At 59.1% G+C, this 27,173-nt stretch overlaps 1 protein-coding gene across 1 annotated transcript; it reads right to left on the minus strand.

Moving 5' to 3' along the window:
* Positions 1 to 8,053: 8,053 nt before the first annotated feature.
* Positions 8,054 to 27,162, minus strand: LOC134155205 (nephrin-like). The gene is made up of 24 exons (XM_062602124.1): positions 26,983 to 27,162; positions 26,000 to 26,125; positions 25,744 to 25,872; positions 24,568 to 24,649; positions 23,736 to 23,839; positions 22,771 to 22,892; positions 21,891 to 22,065; positions 20,958 to 21,115; positions 19,752 to 19,890; positions 18,843 to 18,967; positions 17,623 to 17,773; positions 16,909 to 17,038; positions 15,783 to 15,972; positions 14,793 to 14,874; positions 13,896 to 14,036; positions 11,971 to 12,849; positions 11,322 to 11,481; positions 10,382 to 10,641; positions 9,744 to 9,855; positions 8,786 to 8,949; positions 8,639 to 8,692; positions 8,386 to 8,562; positions 8,237 to 8,286; positions 8,054 to 8,156 (listed from the first exon to the last, which is right to left on the minus strand). The coding sequence occupies exons 2-24, from the start codon at positions 26,001 to 26,003 to the stop codon at positions 8,109 to 8,111; spliced, it is 3,636 nt and encodes a 1,211-aa protein (XP_062458108.1). The 5' UTR covers positions 26,004 to 26,125; positions 26,983 to 27,162; the 3' UTR covers positions 8,054 to 8,108.
* Between the last annotated feature and the right edge of the window lie 11 nt (positions 27,163 to 27,173).

Raw genomic sequence — 27,173 nt, forward strand, 5'->3', positions numbered from 1 at the left:
GGGGGGGACCCCAATATAAGGGGGGCAATGGGGGGCTGGGGGGATCAATGGGGGGAGAACCCCATTATGGGGGGCAATGAGGGGGGCACAATGTGGGGGGGGACCCCAATATAAGGGGGTAATGGGGAGCTGGTAGTGGGGGGGGGATCCCATTATAGGGGGCAATGGGGGTGACCCCAATGTAAGGGGGGCAATGGGGGGGATCACAGTGGTGGGAGGACCCCATTATAGGGGGCAATGGGGGGGGCACAATGTGGGGGGGGACCCCAATATAAGGGGGTAATGGGGAGCTGGTAGTGGGGGGGGTTCACAATGGGGGACCCCATTATAGGGGGCAGTGTGGGGGGGGCACAATGGGGGGTGATCACAATGTTGGGGGGACCCCATTATAGGGGGGTAGGGGGGGGTTCACAATGGGGGTTGGGGGGGGCAATGGGGTTGGGGGGACCCATTATAGGGGGCAATGGGGGGGTGGGGGACCCCAATATAAGGGGGGCAATGGGGGGCTGGCAGTGGGGGGGGATCACAATGGGGGGTACCCCATTATAGGGGGCAATGGGGGTGACCCCAATGTAAGGGGGGGAATGGGGGGGATCACAGTGGGGGGAGAACCCCATTATAGGGGGCAATGAGGGGGGCACAATGTGGGGGGGACCCCAATATAAGGGGGTAATGGGGAGCTGGCAGTGGGGGGGGGGGATCACAATGGGGGACCCCAATAGGGGCTCAATGGGGGGGGCACAACGGGGGGGGGGACCCCAATATAAGGGGGGCAATGGGGGGCTGGCAGTGGGGGGGGGGGGGTCACAATGGGGGGACCCCATTATAGGGGGCAATGGGGGGGGCAATGGGGGGACCCCAATATAAGGGGGCAATGGGGGGCTGGCAGGGGGGGGGGGGAATCACAATGGGGGGACCCCATTATAGGGGGCAATGGGGGGAGCAATGGGGGGGACCCCAATATAAGGGGGTAATGGGGAGCTGGTAGTGGGAGGGGGGTCACAATGGGGGGACCCCATTATAGGGGGCAATGGGGGGAGCAATGGGGGGGACCCCAATGTAAGGGGGGCAATGGGGGGCTGGCAGTGGGGGGGGGGATCACAATGGGGGAACCCCATTATAGGGGGCAATGGGGGGAGCAATGGGGGGGACCCCAATATAAGGGGGGCAATGGGGGGCTGGCAGTGGGGGGGGGTCACAATGGGGGGTACCCCATTATAGGGGGCAATGGGGGGAGCAATGGGGGGGACCCCAATATAAGGGGGTAATGGGGAGCTGGCAGTGGGGGGGTTCACAATGGGGGGGACCCCATTATAGGGGGCAATGGGGGTGACCCCAATGTAAGGGGGGGAATGGGGGGGATCACAGTGGGGGGAGGACCCCATTATAGGGGGCAATGAGGGGGGCACAATGGGGGGGGACGGGACACCCTAATATGGGGGGGTCTTTGGGGGGGGGACCCCAATAGGGGTCAGTGGGGGGGGGACTCAATGGGAACTATGGGGCTCTATAGGGATTCTATGGGACCCTATAGGGACCCAATGGGGCTCTATAGGCACTCTATGGGGCTCTATAGGGACTCAATGGGGCTCTATAGGGACTCTATGGGGCTCTATAGGGATTCAATGGGGCTCTATAGGCGCTCTATGGGGCTCTATAGGGATTCAATGGGGGTCTATAGGGACTCTATGGGGCTCTATAGGCACTCTATGGGGCTCTATAGGGACTCTATGGGGCTCTATACGGATTCAATGGGGCTCTATAGGCGCTCTATGGGGCTCTATAGGGATTCAATGGGGCTCTATAGAGATTCAGTGGGGTTCTATAGGGATTCTATGGGGCTCTATAGGGATTCTGTGGGGCTCTATAGGGACTCAATGTGGCTCTATAGGGATTCTGTGGGGCTCTATAGGGACACAATGTGGCTCTATGGGGCTCTATAGGGACTCAATGTGGCTCTATGGGGCTCTATAGGGACTCAATGGGGCTCTATGGGGCTCTATAGGGATTCAATGGGGCTTTATAGGGACTCTATTGGGCTCTATAGGGACTCAACGTGGCTCTATGGGGCTCTATAGGGACTCTATGGGGCTCTATAGGGATTCTGTGGGGTTCTATAGGGATTCTATGGGGCTCTATAGGGATTCTGTGGGGCTCTATAGGGACTCAATGGGGCTCTATGGGGCTCTATAGGGATTCTGTGGGGCTCTATAGGGACTCAATGGGGCTCTATGGGGCTCTATAGGGATTCTGTGGGGCTCTATAGGGACTCAATGGGGCTCTATGGGGCTCTATAGGGATTCTGTGGGGCTCTATAGGGACTCTATGGGGCTCTATAGGGATTCTAGGGGGCTCTATGGGGGCTCTATGGGGCTCTATAGGGACTCAATGGGGCTCTATAGGGATTCTGTGGGGCTCTATAGGCACTATATGGGGCTCTATAGGGACTCTGGGGCTCTATAGGGATTCTATGGGGCTCTATAGGGACTCAGTGGGGCTCTATAGGGATTCTGTGGGGCTCTATAGGGACTCAATGTGGCTCTATGGGGCTCTATAGGGACTCAATGGGGCTCTATAGGGACTCAATGGGGCTCTATAGGGATTCTATGGGGCTCTATAGGGACTCAACGGGGCCCTATGGGAACCCCATGGCCCCTCCCCCTCGGTTCGCAGGTGGATGACGTCATCACTGCGCGCCCACCTGGCCGCGGAGGCGCGTGCGGCGCGCGAGAGGGCGGGGCTTTACGCGCGGGAGGCGGAGTCCGCGCTGGCCGAGCTGCGCATGCGCGGGGCGGCGGCGGCGCGGCGCATGCGCAGGAGGCTGCAGCGCGACGGGGAGGAGCTGAGGCGGCGCTGGGAGGGGTGGGTGACCCGGATGTGGGCGGGGCCACAGGGGGGCGTGACCCCGGCGTGGGCGGGGCCTGAGTGGGCGGAGAGGACCCGGATGGAGGAGGAGGGGTTTGGGGTGAAAAATGGGGATTTTGGGGGCGAGGAGGAGGAAAACGGGAAAGTTTGAGGGGGAAATGGGGGAAAATGGGGTGAAAAAGGGTTTTTTGGGTGAAAAACGGGCAAAATTGGGGGTTTGGGGTAAAAAATGGGGTGAAAAAGGGGTTTTTGGGTGAAAAATGGGGTTTTGGGGTGAAAAATGGCCAAAAATGGGGGTTTTTGGGGTGAAAAATGGGGTGAAAAAGAGACAAAATGAGGTTTTGGAGTAAAAAATGGGCAAAATGGGGTTTTGCGGTGAAAAATGGGGTGGAAAAAGGTTTTTTGGGGTGAAAAATGGCCAAAAATGGGGTTTTTGGTGTGAAAAATGGGGTGAAAAAGAGACAAAAGGAGGTTTTGGAGTGAAAAATGGGCAAAATGGGGTTTTGGGGTGAAAAATGGCCAAAAATGGGGTTTCTTTGTGTGAAAAATGGGGTGAAAAAGGGGTTTTTTGGGTGAAAAATGGGGTTTTGGGGTGAAAAATGGCCAAAAATGTGTTTTTTTGGTGTGAAAAATGGGGTGAAAAAGAGACAAAATGAGGTTTTGGAGTGAAAAATGGGCAAAATGGGGTTTGGGGGTGAAAAACGGTTTTTTTGGGTGAAAAACTGGGTGGAAAAGGTTTTTTTGGGGTGAAAAATGGCTAAAATGGGGTTTTGGGGTAAAAAATGCGGTTTTGGGGGTGAAGGCCATCAAAAATGGAGGTTTTTGGGGTGAAAAATGGCCAAAATGGTGTTTTTGGGGAGAAAAATGGGGGTTTTGGAGATGGAATCAAAAATGGAGCATTTTGGGGTGAAAAATGTGCGAAATGGTGGCGGAGAACAATAAAATGGGGTGAAAAATGTCAAAAATGGTGGTTTTTTGGCTGAAAAACGTTGAAAAGGGGGGTTTTGGGGGAAAAACATCAAAACTGGGAATTTTGGGGTGAAAAACCTGAAAAATGGGGGGTTGGGGGTGAAGAACCTCAAAAATGGGGCTTTTTGGGTGAAAACCCTTAAAAAGGGGGATTTTGGGGTGAAAACCATCAAAAATGGGATGGGACACATCAAAAATGGCGGTTTTGGGTGAAAAACCTTCAAAATGGGGATTTTGGGGTGAAAACCATCAAAACTGGGCTGGAGAACCTCAGAAATGGGAGTTTTGGGTGAGAAACCTTCAAAATGGGCATTTTGGGGTGAAAACCACTAGAAATGGGGTTTTTTTGGGGTGGAAATGGCCAAAATCAAGGCCCTGAGCCCCAAAAGTCAGCAGTGGGCAGCCCAAAATCCCCTTTTTTCACCCCAAAACCACCCTAGACCCCAAATCCCCCCTTTTCACCCCAAACCTACCCAAAATCCCCGTTTTTCACCCCAAAACCACCCCGAGACCCAAATTCCCCCCAAGACCACCCAAAATCCCCTTTTTTCCACCCAAAATCCCCTTTTTTCACCCCAAAACCACCCCGAGACCCAAAATCCCCCCTTTTCACCCCAAACCCACCCAAAATCCCCTTTTTTCACCCCACAACCCCCCCTAGACCCCAAATCCCCTTTTTTCCCCCCCAAATGAACCCTTGGACCCCAAAATCCCTTTTTTTTACCTTAAACCCACTCTCATAACCCAAATCCCCCTTTTTTCACCCCAAAATTCCCCTTTTTGACCCCAAACCACCCCGGACCCAAAATCCCCTTTTTTCACCCCAAAATTTCCCTTTTTTCACCCCAAAATTTCCCAAAATCCCCCTTTTTCACCCCAAAACCACCCCGGACCCAAAATCCCCTTTTTTCACCCCACCCCCACCCCCTCCCCTCCCCCTCCCCCTCCCGTTGCCCCGGACTTTGCCCCCTCCCCCCGGCCCCGCCCCCTCCCCCGCGCCCATACCCGGGGGCGCCGCGGGTGGGGGAGGGGCGCGGAGAGCGCGGCGCGGAGGTGGGGGAGGGGCGGGGGGAGGGGGCGTTTGGGGCAGTTTGGGGGTTTTGGGGGGGTTTGGGGGTTTTTGGGGGGTGGGGGTGGTTTTGGGGTGGTTGAGGGAATTTTGGGGTGAGTTTGGGGAATTTTGGGGTGATTTTGGGGTTTTGGGGTGATTTTGGGGAATTTTGGGGTGATTTTGGGGTTTTGGGGTGATTTTGGGGAATTTTGGGGTGATTTGGGGGAATTTTGGGGTGATTTTCGTGGTTTTGGGGGGTTTGGGGCTGGTTTTGGGTGGTTTTGGGGAATTTTGGGGTGATTTTCGTGGTTTTGGGTGGTTTTGGGGAATTTTGGGGTGATTTTGGGGAATTTTGGGGTGATTTGGGGGAGTTTGGGGCTGGTTTGAGGCAGTTTTGGGGCTGGTTTGGTGTTTGGTGCTGGTTTTGGGTGGTTTTGAGCCGTTTTTGGGTGTTTTGGGGCCATTTTGGGGTGGTTTTGAGCCGTTTTTGGGTGTTTTGGGGCCATTTTGGGGTGGTTTTTAGCCATTTTTGGGTGTTTCTGGGTGTTTCTGAGCCGTTTTTGGGTGTTTTGGGGCCGTTTTGGGGTGGTTTTTAGCCATTTTTGGGTGTTTTTGGGTGGTTTTGAGCCGGTTTTGGGTGTTTCTGGGTGGTTTTGAGCCGTTTTTGTGTGTTTTGGGGCCGTTTTGGTGTGGTTTTTAGCCATTTTTGGGTGTTTCTGGCTGTTTTTGAGCCGTTTTGGGGTGTTTTGGGGCCGTTTTGGGGTGGTTTTTAGCCATTTTTGGGTGTTTCTGGGTGTTTTTGAGCCGTTTTTGGGTGGTTTTGAGCCGTTTTTGGGTGTTTCTGGGTGGTTTTGAGCCGTTTTTGGGTGGTTTTTAGCCATTTTTTGGTGTTTTTGGGTGGTTTTGAGCCATTTTTGGGTGTTTTTGGGTGTTTTTGAGCCGTTTTTGGGTGTTTTGGGGCCGTTTTGGGGCGGTTTTTAGCCATTTTTCGTGTTTTTGGGTGGTTTTGAGCCGTTTTTGGGTGGTTTTGAGCCGTTTTTGGGTGTTTCTGGGTGGTTTTGAGCCGTTTTTGGGTGTTTTTTAGCCATTTTTGGGTGTTTTTGGGTGGTTTTGAGCCGTTTTTGGGTGTTTTGGGGCCGTTTCAGGTGTTCCCGGGCTCTCCCCAGGCCTCGCCATGGCCCCGCTGCCCCCCCCCATGGTTGTGGTGTCGCTGCTGCTGCTGCTGAGCTCCAGTGAGGGCCCCATTGGGACCCATTGGGACCCATAGAGACCCATAGAGACCCATAGAGACCCATAGGGACCCATAGAGACCCATAGAGAACCCATAGAGACCCATAGGGACCCATAGAGACCCATAGAGACCCATAGAGAACCCATCGGGACCCATAGAAACCCCATAGAGACCCATTGAGAACCTATAGGGACCCATTGGGACCCATAGAAACCCCATACAGCCCCATAGAGAGCCATTGGGACCTCATAGAGACCCCATAGGGACCCATAGGGACCCATAGAAACCCATAGAAACCCCATAGAGAACCCATCGGGACCCATAGAGACCCATAGAGACCCATTGAGAACCTATAAGGACCCATTGGGACCCATAGAGACCCCATACAGCCGCATAGAGAGCCATTGGGACCCAATAGAGACCCCATAGGGACCCACTGGGACCAATAGAGGCCCCACAGAGAACCCATAGGGACCCATTTGGACCCATAGAAACCCCATACAGCCCCATAGAGACCCCATAGAGACCCATTGGAAACCAATAGAGACCCCATAGAAACCCATTGGGACCCACAGAGATCCCATAGAGAGCCATTGGGACCCATAGAAACCCCATAGCGGCCCCATAGGGACCCCATAGAGCGCCACAGAGACCCCATAGGGACCCAATAGAGACCCATCGGGACCCCATAGAGGCCCATAGAAACCCCATAGAAACCCCATAGAGACCCACAGGGACCCATAGAGCCCCATAGCCCCCATCTCACCCTCTCTCTCCCCCCCTCCCCCCCACAGCGTCCTCCGCCGCCCCTCCCCCACCCCCCACCCGTCCTCCCCCCTCCCCCCTCCTGCCCCTCCCCCACCTCCGCGAGTATTTGGGCTCCGTGACCGGGAACCTCCTGGAGCACCTGGACCTGCCCCGGACCCACAGCAAGATCCGGTAAGGGGGGGGGGAGGCGCCCCCTAACCCCACCCTATGGGTCTGCCCCATAGCGCCCCATAACCCCTCCCTATGGGTCTGCCCCATAGCGCCCCATAACCCCACCCTATGGGTCTGCCCCATAGCGCCCCATAACCCCTCCCTATGGGTCTGCCCCATAGCGCCCCATAACCCCTCCCTATGGGTCTGCCCCATAGCGCCCCATAACCCCCCAGCTATGGGTCTGCCCCCCAGCACCCCCTAACCCCCCCGCTATGGGTCTGCCCCATAGCATAGCCCCAGCGCCCCATAACCCCACCCTATGGGTCTGCCCCATAGCGCCCCATAACCCCTCCCTATGGGTCTGCCCCATAGCGCCCCATAACCCCACCCTATGGGTCTGTGCCCATTTGCGCCCCATAACCCCACCCTATGGGTCTGCCCCATAGCGCCCCATAACCCCACCCTATGGGTCTGCCCCATAGCGCCCCATAACCCCTCCCTATGGGTCTGCCCCCCAGCACCCCCTAACCCCCCCGCTATGGGTCTGCCCCACAGCACCCCCTAACCCCCCCGCTATGGGTCTGCCCCACAGCACCCCCTAACCCCCCCCGCTATGGGTCTGCCCCCCATCACCCCCTAACCCCTCCCCCTAACCCCCCATCACCCCCTAACTCCCCCCATCACCCCCTAACCCCCCGCTATGGGTCTGCCCCATAGCACCCCCTAACCCCCCGCTATGGGTCTGCCCCATAGCGCCCCATAACCCCTCCCTATGGGTCTGCCCCATAGCACCCCCTAACCCCCCGCTATGGGTCTGCCCCACAGCGCCGTGTACGAGCAGGGCGCGGCGGCCATGCTGACCTACACCGGGATCCTCACGGACCAGCTCTACCATTGGTGGCAGGGGGAGCAGTGACCTCCGCGCCGCCAGGGGGCGCTCTGGGGCCACACCCACCCCACCCCCCCCCCAATAAAGACCTCGCTCCCCATTGGTCCGGCTTCACGAAGGGGGCGGGGTTTATTCAGGGAGGGGGCGGGGCCAACGCGAGGCCCCTCCCCCCCCCCCCTCTTTCACACGAGCTCCCCCTCCGGGGTCACGCGGGGGGCAGGGGGCGGCACCTGGAAGGGGCGGGGCCAAGCGGGGTCACGTGGGGTCAAGCCCTGCCCCACCCCCCCTTTTAAGCCCCGCCCCCTTTTACCTCCTCGTAGCCGCCCCAATCAACCTCGGCTTCTGATTGGTCGAACGAACCTGAGCGGCAGCCAATGGGAGAGAGCGGGCGGTGGGCGGGGTTTCCGGAAGCCCCGCCCCTTCCTCCTCCACCCCCCCTTTGCCTTCCCGCGCGCTCACCCACTTCCGGTTCCGGTCCGTACTCGTTGCCGCCCCCTCCCCCGCTCTCTTTCGGTGCCGTCACTTCCGGCCCCGCCTCCCGGAAGTGACGTCGGCGGCACCAGAGCACCGCCCCCAAGATGGCGGCGAGGGCGGGGCCAACCGCGGCCGCCAGGGCCCACGTGGGAGGCGCGAAGGCTGCTGGGAAACCGGAAGTGTGAGGGGAAACCGGAAGTGTCGCGAACCGGAAGTGGAGGGGTGGGACCGCCCTCACCTGCAGGGGGCGCCGTTGGCCCCGCCCCCTCCTCCGGCCAATCGCGGGGCAGCGCTGGTGGCGGGAAAAAAGAAACAAGCACGTGATCGCAGCCACTTCCGGGTTTAGCCCAGCTTCCGGTCCCGCCCCCTCCCCTCTCCCCCTTACCGGAAGTGACGCCACGGACGACGGCGGCGGCGCTGTCGCCGCGGGCGTTGCGCGCGCGCACGGTGACGTCATAGGGCGTGGCCGGGCGCAGCCCCGTCAGCGTGTGGGAGGGGGCCGACGTGATGACGTAGGAGGGAGGGGGCGGGGCCCCGGGGGCCCGAGCGCTGCGGAGGGGGGAGGGGAGGGGAGAGAACTCATGGGTCCCTATGGGGTGCTGTGGGGCTCTATGGGGTCTCTATGGGTCCCTATGGGTCTCTATGGGTCCCTATGGGTCCCTATGGGTCTCTATGGGTCCCTATGGGTCTCTATGGGTTCCTATGGGTCTCTATGGGTCTCTATGGGTCTCTATGGGTCCCTATGGGTCTCTATGGGTCTCTATGGCTCCCTATGGGTCCCTATGGGTCTCTATGTGTTCCTATGGGTCCCTATGGGTCTCTATGTGTTCCTATGGGTCCCTATGGGTCTCTATGTGTCCCTATGTGTCCCTATGGGTCTCTATGTGTCCCTATGGGTCCCTATGGGGTCTCTATGGGTCCCTATGGGTCTCTATGGGTCTCTATGGGTCTCTATGTGTCCCTATGGGTCTCTATGGGTCTCTATGTGTCCCTATGGGTCCCTATGGGTCTCTATGTGTCCCTATGGGTCTCTATGGGTCTCTATGGGTCCCTATGGGTCCCTATGGGTCTCTATGTGTCCCTATGGGTCCCTATGGGTCCCTATGGGTCCCTATGGGTCCCTATGGGTCTCTATGTGTTCCTATGGGTCCCTATGGGTCTCTATGTGTTCCTATGGGTCCCTATGGGTCTCTATGTGTCCCTATGGGTCCCTATGGGTCTCTATGTGTCCCTATGGGTCTCTATGGGTCCCTATGGGTCCCTATGGGTCCCTATGTGTCTCTATGTGTCCCTATGGGTCCCTATGGGTCTCTATGTGTCTCTATGGGTCCCATGGGTCCCACCTGAGCAGGAAGCTTTGGGGGCTGCCCCCATTGAACCCGGGGCTCCAGGAGATCCGCAGGGAGCTGGGGGTGGCCCCGGAGACGCGCAGGGAGCGGGGGGGGTCCGGGCGGTCTGGGGGGCACAGGGACCAGTAAGGACCAGTACGGACCAGTATGGACCAGTACGGACCAGTATGGACCAGTACGGACCAGTACGGACCAGTATGGACCAGTACGGACCAGTATGGACCAGTACGGACCAGTATGGACAGGTATCCCAGTCCAGTCCATCCCATCCCAATCCCCTCCCAGTCCCCCCCAGTCCCCCCCAGTCCCTCCCATTCCCCCCCATTCCCCCCCAGTCCCCCCAATTCCCCTCCCAGTCCCCTCCCAGTCCCCCCCATTCCCCTCCCATTCCCCCCATTCCCCCCCCATTCCCCCCCACATTCCCCCCCATCCCCCCCATTTCCCCCCATTCCCCCCCCATTCCCCCCCCAGTCCCCCCCATTCCCCTCCCAGTTCCCCCCATTCCCTCCCTTTTCCCCCCATTCCCTCCCTTTTCCCCCCATTCCCCCCCATTCCCCCCATTCCCCCCCAGTCCCTCCCAGTCCCCCCATTCCCCCCCCATTCCCCCCCAGTCCCCCCCATTCCCCCCATACCCGCCAGGCGCAGCCGGAAGCGCCTCCTCGCCGTTCCCAGTTGGCTCCGCCCCACGCACTCCACCATTCCCAGTGTCCCGTTGCCATCCCAGTACCCGGCATGGGCCTGGTCCCAGTTCAGGTACTGGGAGGGGGCCCGGGCCCACAACTGGGCCCAGTTTAGGGCCTGGGAGCGGAGCCGGGCCCGATCCTGGCTGATGTTGGCCACGGTCAGGAGGGCGCTGGTCCAGGGGGGGTCCGACCATTGGAGCTGCTGGAACCTGGAGGGGGGGGAGACCATTGGGTCCATTGGGTGCCATTGGGTCCATTGGGTGCCATTGGGTCGATTGGGTGCCATTGGGTCGATTGGGTGCCAATGGGTGCCATTGGGTGCCATTGGGTGCCATTGGGTCGATTGGGTGCCAATGGGTACCATAGGGTGCCATTGGGTGCCATTGGGTCGATTGGGTGCCATTGGGTGCCAATGAGTACCATAGGGTGCCATTGGGTCGATTGGGTACCATTGGGTTGATTGGGTGCCAATGGGTACCATAGGGTGCCATTGGGTTGATTGGGTGCCAATGGGTACCAAAGGGTGCCATTGGGTGCCATTGGGTCGATTGGGTGCCATTGGGTGGCTTGGGTGCCATTGGGTACCATTGGGTCCATTGGGTGCCATTGAGCCGATTGGGTGCCATTGGACGCCATTGGGTGCCATTGGGTGCCATTGAGCACCATTGGGTGCCATTGAGCAGCATTGAGCACCATTTGGCGCCATGGGTCCCATTGGGTACCTTTGGGTGCCATTGGGTACCATTGAGCACCCTTGAGCGCCATTGGGCGCCATGGGTCCTATTGGGCGCCATTGGACACCATTGGGTGCCATGGGTCCCATTGGGTGCCGTTGGCACCATTGGGTTCCATTGGGTCTCATTGGGTGCCATTGGGTGCCCTCAGGTACCTGCTGTCCGTGGTGCTGATGGGGCGGCCCCCTTGCTCCCAGTGCAGCTCCACGGGGGGCACCCCCCGCGCCCGGCACCCCACGGCCACGGCATCGGCTCCATCCGGAACCAGCACCGGGATTGGCTCCGGCGCCGGCGCCGCCTCCAGCTCCGGCCCATCTGGGAATGGGGGGCAATGGGGGTGCCCTCCATTGACCCCCATTGGGTGCCCTCCATTGACCCCCCATTGGGTGCCCTCCATTGACCCCCCATTGGGTGCCCTCCATTGACCCCCCATTGGGTGCCCTCCATTGACCCCCCATTGGGTGCCCTCCATTGACCCCCCCATTGGGTGCCCTCCATTGACCCCCATTGGGTGCCCTCCATTGACCCCCTATTGGGTGCCCTCCATTGACCCCCCATTGGGTGCCCTCCATTGATCCCCATTGGTTGCCCTCCATTGAACCCCATTGGGTGCCCTCCATTGATCCCCATTGGGTGCCCTCCATTGATGACCCCATTGGGTGCCCTCCATTGACGATCCCCATTGGTTGACCCCCATTGAGTGCCCCCCTTCCATTGATGACCCCATTGGCTGCCCCCCCCCATTGATGCCCCCCATCACTCGTCCCCCATTGGCCGCCCGTCCCTTGGCCCCGCCCCACTCACAGCGAATCACGAGGCGGATGACGGCGCGGGCGGGGGGCGGCACCCCCGTGTCCACGTGACACTCGTAGGCCCCGCCCATGTCCCGACGGGCGCCTGACACCCGCAGCCGCCCCACGGGGACCCCGCCGAGCGCCTCCAGCCCCACGGGGAGCCCCACGGAGCCCGGAGACAGCGCCCCCTGGTGGCGGGGAGGAATGTGGGCATGGAAGGGTCCCATTGGGTCCCGTTGGATCCCATTGGGTCCTGTTGGGTCCCATTGGATCCCATTGGGTCCCATTGGGTCCCGTTGGATCCCATTGGGTCCTGTTGGGTCCCATTGGGTCCCGTTGGATCCCATTGGGTCCTGTTGGGTCCCGTTGGATCCCATTGGGTCCCATTGGGTCCGGTTGGATCCCATTGGGTCCCGTTGGATCCCGTTGGGTCCCATTGGATCCCGTTGGGTCCCATTGAGTCCCGTTGGATCCCATTGGGTCCCATTGAGTCCCGTTGGGTCCCATTGGATCCCATTGGATCCCGTTGGGTCCCGTTGGATCCCGTTGGGTCCCATTGAGTCCCGTTGGATTCCGTTGGGTCCCGTTGGATCCCGTTGGGTCCCATTGAGTCCCGTTGGGTTCCGTTGGGTCCCGTTGGGTCCCATCGGGTCCCATTGGGTCCCTGCCCCATAGCCCACGCCCCACATCCCATAATAAGCCGTATCCCACCAGGCGCTGCCATCGGAGACTCCCGTCCAGCAGGGGGCGCCCATAGCCCACGCCTCGCACTCCATAATCGTATCCCACCAGGCGCTACTCCCGTCCAGCTTCTGCTCGCACTCCATCTCTACGCTCCCCCCTTCGTCCACCACCACGGGGTCGGGCGCCCGCACGATGGAGGGGGGGTCTGGGTGGGGGTCAAAGGTCAAGGTCAGGGTGCTATAGGGTGCTATGGGGTCCTAAAGGATGGTATAGGTGCTATGGGGTGCTATAGGGTGCTATAGGGATGCTATCGGTCCTATAGAGATGCTATAGGGATGATATAGGGATGGCATAGGTCCCCATAGGATACCATAAGGATGCCACAGGGATGCCATAGGGATACAATAGGGATGCTATGGGGTGCCATAGGGATGCTATAGGGCACCATTGGGATGCTATAGGGATGCTATAGGGCGCCATAGGGATGCTATAGGATGCCATAGGGATGCTGTAGGATGCTATAGGGCGCCATAGGGATGCCATAGGATGCTATAGGGCGCCATAGGGGCGCCATAGGGGTACTATAGGGTGCCATAGGCGTGCCATAGGGCGCTATAGAGATGCTTTGGGGTGTCATAGGGACACCATAGGGGTGCTGTAGGATGCGATAGGGCGCCCTAGGGGTGCTATAGGGCGCCATAGAGGTGCTATAGGGTGCTATAGGGCACCATAGGGATGCTATAGGGCGCCATAGGGGTGCTATAGGATGCGATAGGGCGCCATGGGGTGCTATAGGGCACCATAGGGGTGCTATAGGGCACCATAGGTGTGCCATAGGGGTGCTATAGGATGCTATAGGGTGCCATAGGGCGCCATAGGGATGCCATGGGGTGCTATGGGGCGCCATAGGGGTGCTATAGGGCGCCATAGGGGTGCCATAGGGGTGCTATAGGATGCTATAGGGCGCCATAGGGGTGCTATAGGGCGCCATAGGGGTGCTATGGGGTGCCATAGGGATGCCATGGGGTGCTATGGGGCGCCATAGGGGTGCTATGGGGGTGCCATAGGGCGCCATAGGGGTGCTATGGGGTGCCATAGGGATGCCATGGGGTGCTATAGGGCACCATAGGGGTGCCATAGGGGTGCTATAGGATGCTATAGGGTGCCGTAGGGGTGCCATAGGGCGCCATAGGGGTGCTATGGGGTGCCATAGGGATGCCATGGGGTGCTATGGGGCGCCATGGGGCTCACATTCCACGTCGAGGAGGATGCTGGCGCTGCCCTTGCCCTCGGCGTTCGCGCACTCCACCCGGTAGGAGCCGGCGTCGCTCCGGGACAGGTTCCCGATGGACAGCGAGCCCCCCGGCAGCAGCCGGTGCCGCGGAGACGGGGCTGGGGGCACCCGGGACCCAGAGACACCCATTGGATCCCATTGGATCCCATAGAGACCCATTGGATCCCATAGAGACCCATGGGACCCATTGCATCCCATTGTACCCCACTGGACCCCATAGAGACCCATTGGATCTCATAGAGACCCATGGGACCCATTGGATCCCATTGAACCCCATTGGTCCCATTGGATCCCATCGAGACCCATTGGATTCCATAGAGACCCATTGGATCCCATAGAGACCCATTGGATCCCATTGAACCCAATTGGATCCCATTGAACTCCCTTGGATCCCATTGTACCCCACTGGACCCCATGGAATCATTGGATTCCATAGCACCCCATTATATCCCATTATAACCCCATTATCCCCCATTATCCCCATTATAACCCCACTATAACCCCATTATAACCCCATTATAACCCCATTATCCCCCATTATAACCCCATTATCCCCCATTATAACCCCATTATCCCCCATTATAACCCCATTATAACCCCATTATAACCCCATTATAACCCCATTATAACCCCATTATAACCCCATTATCCCCCATTGCCCCCATTATAACCCCATTATAACCCCATTATAACCCCATTATAACCCCATTATAACCCCATTATAACCCCATTATAACCCCATTATCCCCATTATAACCCCATTATAACCCCATTATAACCCCATTATCCCCCATTATAACCCCATTATAACCCCATTATAACCCCATTACCCCCCATTATCCCCCGTAGCGCACCCAGGCGGACTCCGGCGCGGCTCCAGGCGCAGTCGCGGGGGGGGGGGTGCGCGTCCCCGAGCAGGGGCAGCAGCGCCCGGCCCTGCTCCCGAGCCAGCACCCGGCCCCCAGGGGGGGCACGGAGCAATGGGGGGTCTGTGGGGCGGGGAGGCATTGGCACCCATTGACACCCATTGACACCCATTGACCCCCATTGACACCCACTGACATCCATTGACATCCATTGAGTGCCATTGACACCCATAGACACCCATTGACATCCATTGATACCCATTGACACCCATTGATACCCATTGACATCCATTGACATCCATAAATACCCATTGACACCCATTGATACCCATTGACATCCATTGACACCCATTGAGAGCCATTGACACCCATTGACACCCATTGACACCCATTGACACCCATTGGTACCCATTGACACCCATTGACACCCATTGACTCCCATTGACACCCATTGATACCCATTGATACCCATTGACACCCATTGACTTCCATTGACACCCATTGACACCCATTGATACCCATTGAGAGCCATTGACACCCATTGACACCCATTGACTCCCATTGACTCCCACTGAGAGCCATTGACACCCATTGACATCGTTTGATACCCATTGACTGCCATTGACACCCATTGACACCCATTGACCCCCATTGACCCCCATTGACACCCATTGATACCCATGGACACCCATTGACACCTATTGACACTCATTGACTCCAATTGACCCCCATTGACACCCATTGACTCCCATTGACCCCCATTGACCCCCATTTCCATTGACACCCATTGACCCCCATTGACCCCCATTGACCCCCATTGACACCCATTGATACCCACTGGCACCCATTGAGACCCACTGGCACCCATTGAGACCCATTGACCCCCATTGACACCCATTGACCCCCATTGACCCCCATTGACTCCCATTGACCCCCATTGACCCCCATCGCCCCCCATTGACCACCATTGACCCCCACTGCCCCCCCCCACTCACGCCTCACGCTCAATCTGTGCCCCGCTCTCACGGTGACGCCGAGGGCGGGGCTGGCGGCCGCGCAGGTGATCACGTGACCCTGGTCCTCCAGCGCCACCTGCAGGCGGAGCCGCGACCCCACCGAGACCCCCCCGTGGGGGGCGGGGCTGGGGGGGAGGGGCTCCCCCGGCTCCCTGCCATAGGGGTCAATGGGGGGCCCACAGGGGTCAATGGGGGCCCATAGGGGTCAATGGAGGGGCAAATAGGGGTCAATGGGGGGGGCTCATAGGGGTCAATGGGGAGCCCATAGGGGTCAATGGGGGGCAATGGGGGCTCATAGGGGTCAATGGGGGGGCCCATAGGGGTCAATGGGGAGCCCATAGGGGTCAATGGGGGGCCCATAGGGGTTAATGGGGGGGCTCATAGGGGTCAACGGGGGCCCATAGTGGTCAATGGGGGGGGAAAATAGGGGTCAATGAGGGGGTCTATGGGGGTCAATGGGGGGCTATGAGGGTCTTTAGAAGCCTATGGGGATCTGGGGGGACTATGGGGATCTATGGGGGGCTATGGGGTCTATGGGTGGCTATGGGGTCTACAGAGTGTATGGGGGCTATGGGGTCTATGGGAGTCAAGGGGGGACTGTGGGGAGCTATGGGGGTCTTTAGGAGGCTATGGGGGTCTGTGGGGGACTATGGGGGTCCATGGGGGGCTATGGGGGTCTATGGGGGCTATGGGGTCTATGGGGGTCAATGGAGGGCTATGGGGTCTATGGGGGTCAATGGGGCTCTATGGGGCTCTATGGGGCTCTCTGTGGGTTCAATGGGGCTCTATGGGGCTCTCTGTGGGTTCAATGGGGCTCTATGGGGCTCAATGGGGCTCAATGGGGCTCTATGGGGCTCTCTGTGGGTTCAATGGGGCTCTATGGGGCTCTATGGGGCTCTCTGTGGGTTCAATGGGGCTCTATGGGGCTCTATGGGGTCAACGGGGCTCTATGGGGCTCTATGGGGTCTATGGGGCTCTATGGGGGTCAATGGGGCTCTATGGGGCTCTATGGGGTCAATGGGGCTCTATGGGCTCTATGGGGCTCTATGGGGTCTATGGGGCTCTATGGGGCTCTATGGGGCACCCACGTGCGTCCATGGTGGTGCCAGGTGAGGGTGGGGGCGGGGTGGCTGCTCCCGGTGACGCAGGTGAGGAGCAGGCGCTGGCCCAGGCGCGGCTCCCGGGGGGAGGCGCTGATGGAGACGGACTGGGGGGGGACTGCGGGAGAGAGACCCAGAGGGACCCATAGGGACCCATAGAGACCCATAGAGACCCATAGAGACACATAGGGACCCATAGAGACCCATAGAGACCCATAGGGACCCATAGAGACCCATAGGGACCCATAGAGACCCATAGAGACCCATAGGGACCCATAGAGACCCATAGAGACCCATAGGAACCCCATAGAGACCCATAGGAACCCCATAGAGCCCCCACAGAGGCCCATAGAGACCATAGAGCACCCATAGAGACCCCATAGAGCCCCATAGAGACCCCATAGAGACCCATAGGAACCCCATAGAGACCCCATAGAGACCCATAGAGCCCCATAGAGCCCCCACAGAGGCCCATAGAGACCATAGAGCACCCATAGAGACCCCATAGAGCCCCATAGAGCCCCATAGAGCCCCCACAGAGGCCCATAGAGACCATAGAGCACCCATAGAGACCCCATAGAGCCCCATAGAGACCCCATAGAGCCCCATAGAGACCCCATAGAGCCCCATAGAGACCCCATAGAGCCCCATAGGAACCCCATAGATCCCCATAGAGCCCCAGTGAAGGCCACAGAGGCGCACAGAGGACGCGGAGCCGGGCTCCGGCGCGGGGCGCCCCCTGCTGGTGGGCGGTGTCAGCGCAGGTGAAGGCGGCGCCGTTGTCCCCGGGGCTCAGGCGCAGCTCCAGGCCCCGCCCCCAGCCCGGGATTGGCTCCTGGAGGGCCCGGCCCTCCTGCGGGACCCATAGAGACCCATTGGGACCCATTGGGACCCATTGGGACCCATAGAGACCCATTGGGACCCATAGGGACCCATTGGGACCCATAGGGACCCATAGGGACCCATAGAGACCCATTGGGACCCATTGGGACCCATAGAGACCCATTGGGACCCATTGGGACCCATAGAGACCCATAGGGACCCATAGGGACCCATTGGGACCCATAGGGACCCATAGGGACCCATAGAGACCCATAGAGACCCATTGGGACCCATAGAGACCCATAGGGACCCATAGGGACCCATAGGGACCCATAGAGACCCAGGGACCCATAGAGACCCATAGGGACCCATAGAGACCCATTGGGACCCATAGAGACACATAGGGACATAGGGACACATAGGGACCCATAGAGACCCATAGGGACCCATAGAGACCCATAGGGAGCCATAGAGACCCATAGGGACCCATAGAGACCCCATAGAGACCCATAGAGACCCATAGAGACCCCATAGAGACCCATAGGGAACCATAGAGACCCATAGGGAACCATAGAGACCCATAGAGACCCATAGAGACCCATAGAGACCCCATAGAGACCCATAGGGAGCCATAGAGACCCATAGGGACCCATAGAGACGCATTGGGACCCATACGGACCCATAGGGACCCATAGGGACCGATAGGGACCCATAGAGAGACCCATAGGGACCCATTGGGATCCATAGGGACACATAGAGACCCATTGGGACCCATAGGGACCGATAGGGACACATAGGGACCCATAGGGACCCATAGAGAGACCCATTGGGACCCGTAGAGACCCATAGGGACCCATAGAGACGCATAGGGATCCATAGGACCCATAGCAACCCATAGGAGCCATAGCGACCCATAGGACCCATAGCAACCCCTTGGATCCATAGGGACCCACAGGGACCCATAGCACCCATAGGGATCCATAGGACCCATAGCGACCCATAGCGACCCATAGGGACCCATAGCGACCCATAGGGACCCATAGGGACCCATAGGGATCAATAGGAGCAATGGGGACCCAGTCCCCCCCATTGGCTCCCACCTTGCTCCAGACGAGGCGGGGGGGGGGGTGCCCCCCACGTGCGTAGCACCCCAACCGCACGAGCTCCCCCACCCGGAAGGAGGCGTTGGGGGGCGGGGCCTCGACCCACAGCGAATCGGGGGGGTCTGGGGGGGGGAATGGCCCCATTGATCCTCATTGACCCCCATTGATCCCCGTTAAACTCCATTGACCCCCATTGAGTCCCATTGATCCCCATTGAGTCCCATTGACCCCCATTGAGTCCCATTGACCCACATTGAGCCCCATTGAGCCCCATTGAGCCCCATTGAGTCCCATTGAGTCCCATTGAGTCCCATTGACCCACATTGAGCCCCATTGCCCCCCATTGAGTCCCATTGCGCCCCATTGATCCTCATTGACCACATTGATCCCCTTTAACCTCCATAGACCCCCATTGAGTCCCATTGATCCCCATTGAGTCCCATTGACCCCCATTGAGCCCCATTGCCCCCCATTGAGTCCCATTGCGCCCCATTGATCCCCATTGACCGCCATTGAGCCCCATTGATCCCCATTGACCCCCATTGATCCCCATTGCCCCATTGATCCCCATTGACCAACATTGTCCCCCATTGAGCCCCATTGAACTCCATTGACCCCCATTGATCCCCATTGACCCCCATTGCTCCCCATTGCCCCATTGATCCCCATTGACCAACATTGTCCCCCATTGACCCCCATTGATCCCCATTGACCCCCATTGCTCCCCATTGATCCCCATCCCCATTGTCCCCCCCACCCCATTGCTCCCCATTGCTCCCCATTCACTCCATTGACCCCCATTGACCCCCATTGACTCCATTGATCCCCATTGCTCCCCATTCACCCCATTGATCCCCATTGCACCCCATCGCCCCCCATTGCCGCCCTTGATCCCCATTGGCTCACGGGTGATGCTCAGAACGAGGCTGGCCCTGGCCACGCCCACCCCCGGCACCACCGCCTCGCACACCAGGGGGCGCCCGTGCTCGCTGCGCCGCGCCACCAGCGTCAGGTTCGATGACGTCACCGTGCCCCCCCCGGGGGCCTGGGGGGGGAATGGGGGGTCATTGACCCCCATTGACCTCCATTGAGCCCCATTGACCCCACAGAACTCCATTGAGCCCCATAGACCCCGTAGACCTCCATTGAGACCCATAGACCCCCATTGACCTCCATTGAGCCCCATTGACCCCATAGAACTCCATTGAGCCCCATAGACCCCATAGACCTCCATTGAGCCCCATAGACCCCCATTGACCTCCATTGAGCCCCATAGAACCCCATTGACCTCCATTGAGCCCCATAGACCCCATAGACCTCCATTGACACCCATTGACCCCCATAGACCCCATAGGCCTCCATTGACACCCATTGACCCCCATAGATCCCATAGACCCAATTCAGCCCCATTGAACCCCATTGACTCCCATTGACCCCCATAGACCCCATGGACCCCCATTGACCCCCATAGATTCCCCCATAGACCCCCCGTTGACCCCATTGACCTTATTGACCCCATTGACCTCATTGACCCCCATTGATCCCATTGACCCCATTGACTGCATCGACCCCATTGACCTCACTGACCCCCATTGACCACATCTACCCCATTGACCCCCATTGAGTCCCATTGATCCCATTGACACCATTGACCCCCATAGGTGCCCCCATAGACCCCCATTGACCCCATTGACCGCACAGACCCCATTGACCCCCATTGATCCCATTGAGCCCCATTGACTGGATCGACCCCATTGACCCCCATTGACCGGATCGACCCCATTGACCCCCATTGACCCCATTGACCCCCATAGATGCCCCATTGACCCCCATCGACCCCATTGAGCCCCATAGATGCCCCATTGACCCCCATCGACCCCATTGACCCCATAGATGCCCCATTGACCCCCATCGACCCCATTGACCCCATAGATGCCCCATTGACCCCCATAGATGCCCCATTGACCCCCATCGACCCCATTGACCCCATCGACCCCATTGACCCCATAGATGCCCCATTGACCCCATAGATGCCCCATTGACCCCCATAGATGCCCCATTGACCCCCATTGGCCCCCCGTTCGCAGTCCTCCCGCCCGGCAGGGGGCGCACCGGCGCCGTGCCGCTCTCGCGGGCCCGCAGCTCCCTGCCCCCCAACCACCAGCGCAGGCGCGCGGGGGGGTTGCTGGGGGCGCTGCCGCACGTCAGGCTCAGGGACTCGTTCTCGGCGCCCCCCCGCGGCCCCACGAGCGTCACCTCCGAGGGGGGGTCTGGGACCCATGGAGACACGTTGGGACCCATTGGGACCCATAGGGACCCATAGGGAGCCATTGGGACCCATAGGGACCCATAGGGAACCATTGAGACCCGTAGGGACCCATAGGGAGCCATTGAGACCCATTGAGACCCATAGACCCCCATTGCCCCCCATTGTCCCCCATAGACCCCCTTGTCCTCCATTGCTCTCCATTGCCCCCATTGCCTCCCATTGTCCCCATTACCTCCATACCTCCCATTCCCCCCATAGCCCCCCATAGCCCCCATTACCCCCCATAGCCCCCCTTACCCCCATTACCCCCATAGCCCCCATAGCCCCCATTGCCCCCATACCCCCCATTGCTCCCCATTACCCCATTGCCCCCGTTTACCCCCATTATCCCCATTCCCCCCCATACCCTCCGTTACCCCCATAGGACCCATTGCCCCCCATTCCCCCCATAGCCCCAATTGCCCCCATTGCCCCCCATCACCTCATTGACCCCCATTCCCTTCATTCCCCCCATTCCCCCCATCGCCCCCCATAGCCCCCATTGCCCCCCATTCCCCCCATAGCCCCCATTGCCCCCCATAGCCCCCATTGCCCCCCATCGCCCCCCATAGCCCCAATTGCCCCCATTGCCCCCCATCACCTCATTGACCCCCATTCCCCCCATTCCCCCCATTGCCCCCCATAGCCCCCCATTCCCCCCATTCCCCCCATAGCCCCCATAGCACCACCATAGCCCCCATAGCCCCCCATCGCCCCCCATAGCCCCATCGGCTCACAGGTCACGCGCAGGGTGACGCTGGCGCTCCCCCCGGCCGCCAGGGGGCGCTGTGTCTGCACGCGGCACCGCAGGGTGGCGCCGTCGTCCCCCCGGCTCACGGCCACCGCCAGGGGGCTCCGCGTCACCGCCAGGGGGCGCTGCGTCAGCCAGGGCGCAGCCAGCGGCCTCCCGTCCTGCAGGGGGCGCCCACGGCGCCCAGTGACACCCATTGGATCCCATTGACACCCATTGACACCCATTGGACCCATTGACACCCATTGACACCCATTGGATCCCATTGACACCCAGTGACCCCCATTGGATCCCATTGACACCCATTGACACCCATTGACACCCATTGACACCCATTGACACCCATTGGCTCCCATTGACACCCATTGACACCCATTGACACCCATTGGATCCCATTGACACCCAGTGACACCCAGTGACACCCATTGGCTCCCATTGACACCCAGTGACACCCATTGGCTCTCATTGATGCCCATTGACACCCGTTGGCTCCCGTTTCACACCTATTGACACCCATTGACACCCATTGGCTCCCATTGACACCCATTGACACCCATTGGCTTCCATTGGCTCCCATTGACTCCCATTGGGTCCCATTGCCCCCATTACCCCCATTACCCCATTGCCCCCCATTGCCCCCCATTAACCCCATTGTCCCCATTAACCCATGACCCCCATTGCCCCCCATTGCCCCATTGCCCCCCATTACCCCCATTGCCCCCATTACCCCATTGCCCCCCATTATCCCCATTGCCCCATTACCCCATTGCCCCCATTACCCCCGTTGCCCCATTGCCCCCCATTGCCCCCATTACCCCCATTGCCCCATTACCCCATTGCCCCATTACCCCCATTGCCCCCATTACCTTGTCCCAATGGAGGCTGGGGGGGGGGTTCCCCCCCCGCACGATGCACACCAGCTCCAGGGTGTCCCCCGCCCGCACGTGGGGCGAATCCAGGCCCTCGATGGTGGGGGGGCCCGGGGGGACTGGGGGCAATGGGTCAGAAGGGGGGGATCCATTGGGGTCAATGGGGGGTTCAATGGGGGTCAACGGGGGGTCCATTGGGGTCAAGGGGGGTCCATTGGGGTCAAGGGGGGGCAAAGAGGGGTCAATGGGTGTCAATGAGGATTGATGGGTGTCGATGGGTGACAATGGGGGTAGATGGGGGTCAATGGGGGTCAATGGGGTCCATGGAGGTCAATGGGGTCAATGGGTTTCGATGGGGCTCAGTGGGGGTCGATGGGGTTCAATGGGGTTCAATGGGTGTCAATGGGGTTCAGTGGGTGGGTCGATGGGGATCAATGGGTGTCAATAGGGTTCAGTGGGGGTCAATGGGGGTCAATGGGTGTCGATGGGGTTCAATGGGGGTCAATGCGGTCAATGGGGGTCAATGGGGGTCCATGGCGTCCATGGGGCTCAATAGGGTTCAATGGGGTTCAATGGGGTTCAATGGGTGTCAATGGGGGTCAGTGGGGGTCAATGGGGCTCAATAGGGTTCAATGGGGTTCAATGGGCTTCAATGGGGTTCAATGGGGGTCAATGGGGGTCAATGGAGCTCAATGGGTGTCAATGGGGGTCGATGGGTGTCGATGGGGTTCAATGGGGGTCAATGCGGTCAATGGGGGTCAATGGGGGTCCATGGCGTCCATGGGGCTCAATAGGGTTCAATGGGGTTCAATGGGGTTCAATGGGTGTCAATGGGGGTCAATGGAGCTCAATGGGTGTCAATGGGGGTCAATGGGGGTCAGTGGGGGTCAATGGGGGTCAATGGAGCTCAATGGGGGTCAATGGAGCTCAATGGGTGTCAATGGGGGTCGATGGGTGCTCACAGAGGACATCAAGGACGAGCGCGGCCTCGGTCGGGGCGGCCCCGGCCTCATTGGAGGCGCTGCAGAGCAGGCGCTGTCCATGGTGCTGGCGCTGTGGGGTCAGCCTGGGGCAATGGGGGGCAATGGGGGTCAATGTGGGGCAATGGAGTCAATGGGGGGCAATGGGGGTCAGTGTGGGGCAATGGGGACAATGGGAGTCAATGGGGTCAATGGGGGGGCAATGGGGGTCAATGTGGGGCAATGGAGTCAATGGGGGGCAATGGGGGTCAGTGTGGGGCAATGGAGTCAATGGGGGGCAATGGGGGTCAATGTGGGTCAATGGCGGCAATGGGTGGAATGGGGGTCAATGTGGGGCAATGGAGTCAATGGGGGGCAATGGGGGTCAATGTGGGGCAATGGAGTCAAAGGGGGGGCAATGGGGGTCAATGTGCGGCAATGGAGTCAATGGGGGGCAATGGGGGTCAATGTGGGGCAATGGAGTCAATGGGGGGGCAATGGGGGTCAATGTGCGGCAATGGAGTCAATGGGGGGCAATGGGGGTCAATGGGGGTCAATGGAGTCAATGGGGGTCAATGGGGGTCAATGGGGGTTAATGGGGGTCAATGGGGGTAAATGGGGGTCAACGGGCTTTAATGGGCCTCAATGGGACTCGATGGGCTACACTGGTCTATACTGGTCCATACTGGTCTATACTGGTTTATACTGATCCATACTGGTCCATACTGGTCCATACTGGTCCATACTGGTCCATACTGGTCCATACTGGTCTATACTGGTTTATACTGGTCTATACTGGTCTATACTGGTTTATACTGGTCTAGGGGGCGCTCACCTGACGGTGACCTCGGCGCTGCTCAGTTTCGGGTGGGAGCCCTCGAAGATGCGGGGGGAGGCGTCGGGCAGTGGCTGCCCCCCTGTGCCAAAATCACCCTAAATCAGCCCAAGATCAGCCCAAATCACCCCAAAACACCAAAAAACACCCGAAACACCCCCAAATCAGCCCAAAGCACAAAAAATCACCCCAAAACACCCCAAAACACCTCAAAACCACCCCAAAATCACCCAAAACACCCCAAAACACCTGAAAACCACCCCAAAATCACCCAAAACACCCCAAAACACCAAAAAACACCCGAAACACCCCCAAATCAACCCAAAACACAAAAAATCACCCCAAAACACCCCAAAACCACCCCAAAATCACCCAAACCACCCCAAAACACCAAAAAACACCCGAAACACCCCCAAATCACCCCAAAACACAAAAAATCACCCCAAAACACCAAAAAACACCCGAAACACCCCCAAATCACCCCAAAACACAAAAAATCAACCCAAAACACCAAAAAACACTCGAAACACCCCCAAATCAGCCCAAAACACAAAAAAGCAACCCAAAACACCAAAAAACACCCGAAACACCCCCAAATCACCCCAAAGCACAAAAAATCAACCCAAAACACCAAAAATCAACCCAAAGCACAAAAAATCACCCCAAAACACCCAAAAACACCTCAAAACCACCACAAAATCATCCAAAACACCCCAAAACACCAAAAAACACCCGAAACACCCCCAAATCACCCCAAAACACAAAAAATCACCCCAAAACACCCCAAAACACCTGAAAACCACCCCAAAATCACCCAAAACACCCCAAAACACCTGAAAACCACCCCAAAATTACCCGAAACACCCCAAAACACCAAAAAACACCCGAAACACCCCCAAATCACCCCAAAACACAAAAAATCACCCAAAATCACCCAAAAAACCCCAAAACACCTCAAAACCACCCCAAAATCACCCGAAACACCCCAAAACACCAAAAAACACCCAAAACACCCCCAAATCACCCCAAAGCACAAAAAATCACCCAAAATCACCCAAAACACCTCAAAACCACCCCAAAATCCCCCCGAAATGACCCAAACCAGACCAAAATTCACCCCCCTCCCCCCAAATGACCCCAAATGACCCCAACCTCCCCCCCCCGCGTTGACGTCACCGAGCGTGAGAACGAGGCGCGGGGCGGGGCGTGCGTCGTGGGCGTGGCAGGTCACGTGCACCTCGGCCCCGCCCACCCACGGCAGCTCCGCCCCCGGCGGCAGCTCCAGCGCCGGAGGCCCCGGGGGCACTGGTGGGGGGGGGAGACCAATAGAGCCCCATAGAGCCCCATAGAGCCCCATAGATCCCCCATAGAGCCCCATAGAGCCCCATAGAGCCCCATAGAGCCCTATAGAGCCCCATAGAGCCCCCCTCACCCATCACCCTCAGCCGGGCGCTCCGGGACGCGCGGGGGGGGCCGCTGCCCTCCCCTCCCCCCGCCTGGCACTCGAAGGTGGCGTCATCCTCAAGCTCCACCCCCTCGATGCGGAGGTGGTACTGCCCTAGAGACCACGCCCCTTTAAACCACGCCCCCTTTAAACCACGCCCACCCCTTTTAAACCACGCCCACCCCTTTTAAACCATGTCACCACCCATTTAAACCACCCCATCCCTGCAAATCACACCTGCTCCCTTTAAACCACGCCCTCCCCTTCAAACCACGCCCCTCCTTTAACCACGCCCACCTCTTCAAACCACGCCCCCATCCCTTTAAACCACGCCCACCCCTTGAACCACACCCCCTTAACCCCATGCCCCCTTTAAACCACGCCCCTCATTAACCACGCCCACCTAAATCATGCCCCCTTTAAACCACATCCACCCCTTCAAACCACGCCCACCCCTTCAAACCACGCCCCCATTCAAACCACGCCCCCTTAACCCACCCCTTAAAACCACGCCCACCCCTTCAAACCACGCCCCCATCCCTTTAAACCACGCCCCCTTAACCCACGCCCCCTTTAAGCCACGCCCCTCCTTTAACCAAGCCCACACCTTCAAACCACGCCCCATCCCTTCAAACCACGCCCACCCCTCGAACCACGCCCCCTAACCCCACGCCCCATTTAAACCACGCCCCTCACTAACCACGCCCACATGAATCACGCACCTTCAAACCACGCCCCCTTAACACCACGCCCCTCACTAGCCACGCCCCCTCCTAACCACGCCCACCCTTCAAACCCCACCCCTTAAACCACACCCCCCCCATCCCTTTAAACCACGCCCCTCCTTTAACCACGCCCACCACTTCAAACCACACCCGCACCCCCTTAAACCACGCCCCCATCCCTTCAAACCATGCCCCTTTAAACCACGCCCCCCCTTTATACCCACGCCCCCTTTAAGCCCCGCCCACCTCTGCTCTGGTCCCCAGCCAATCGGTACCGCGGGTGGGTGGCGGTGGGCGGGGCCCCCAGGAGGAGCCCGTCCCGCGCCCACTGCGCGGCCACGCCCCCCCGCACGGCGCAGCGGAGCTCCGCCTCCCCGCCCAGCACCGCGCTCCCATTGGTCGGCTCCTCCACGAAGGGCGTGGCCGACGCTGGGGGG

The sequence above is a fragment of the Pezoporus occidentalis genome, unplaced genomic scaffold, assembly GCF_034315485.1.
Source record: "Pezoporus occidentalis ecotype Australia unplaced genomic scaffold, CSIRO_AGI_Poc_V1 ctg754, whole genome shotgun sequence".
Lineage (NCBI taxonomy): Eukaryota > Metazoa > Chordata > Aves > Psittaciformes > Psittacidae > Pezoporus > Pezoporus occidentalis.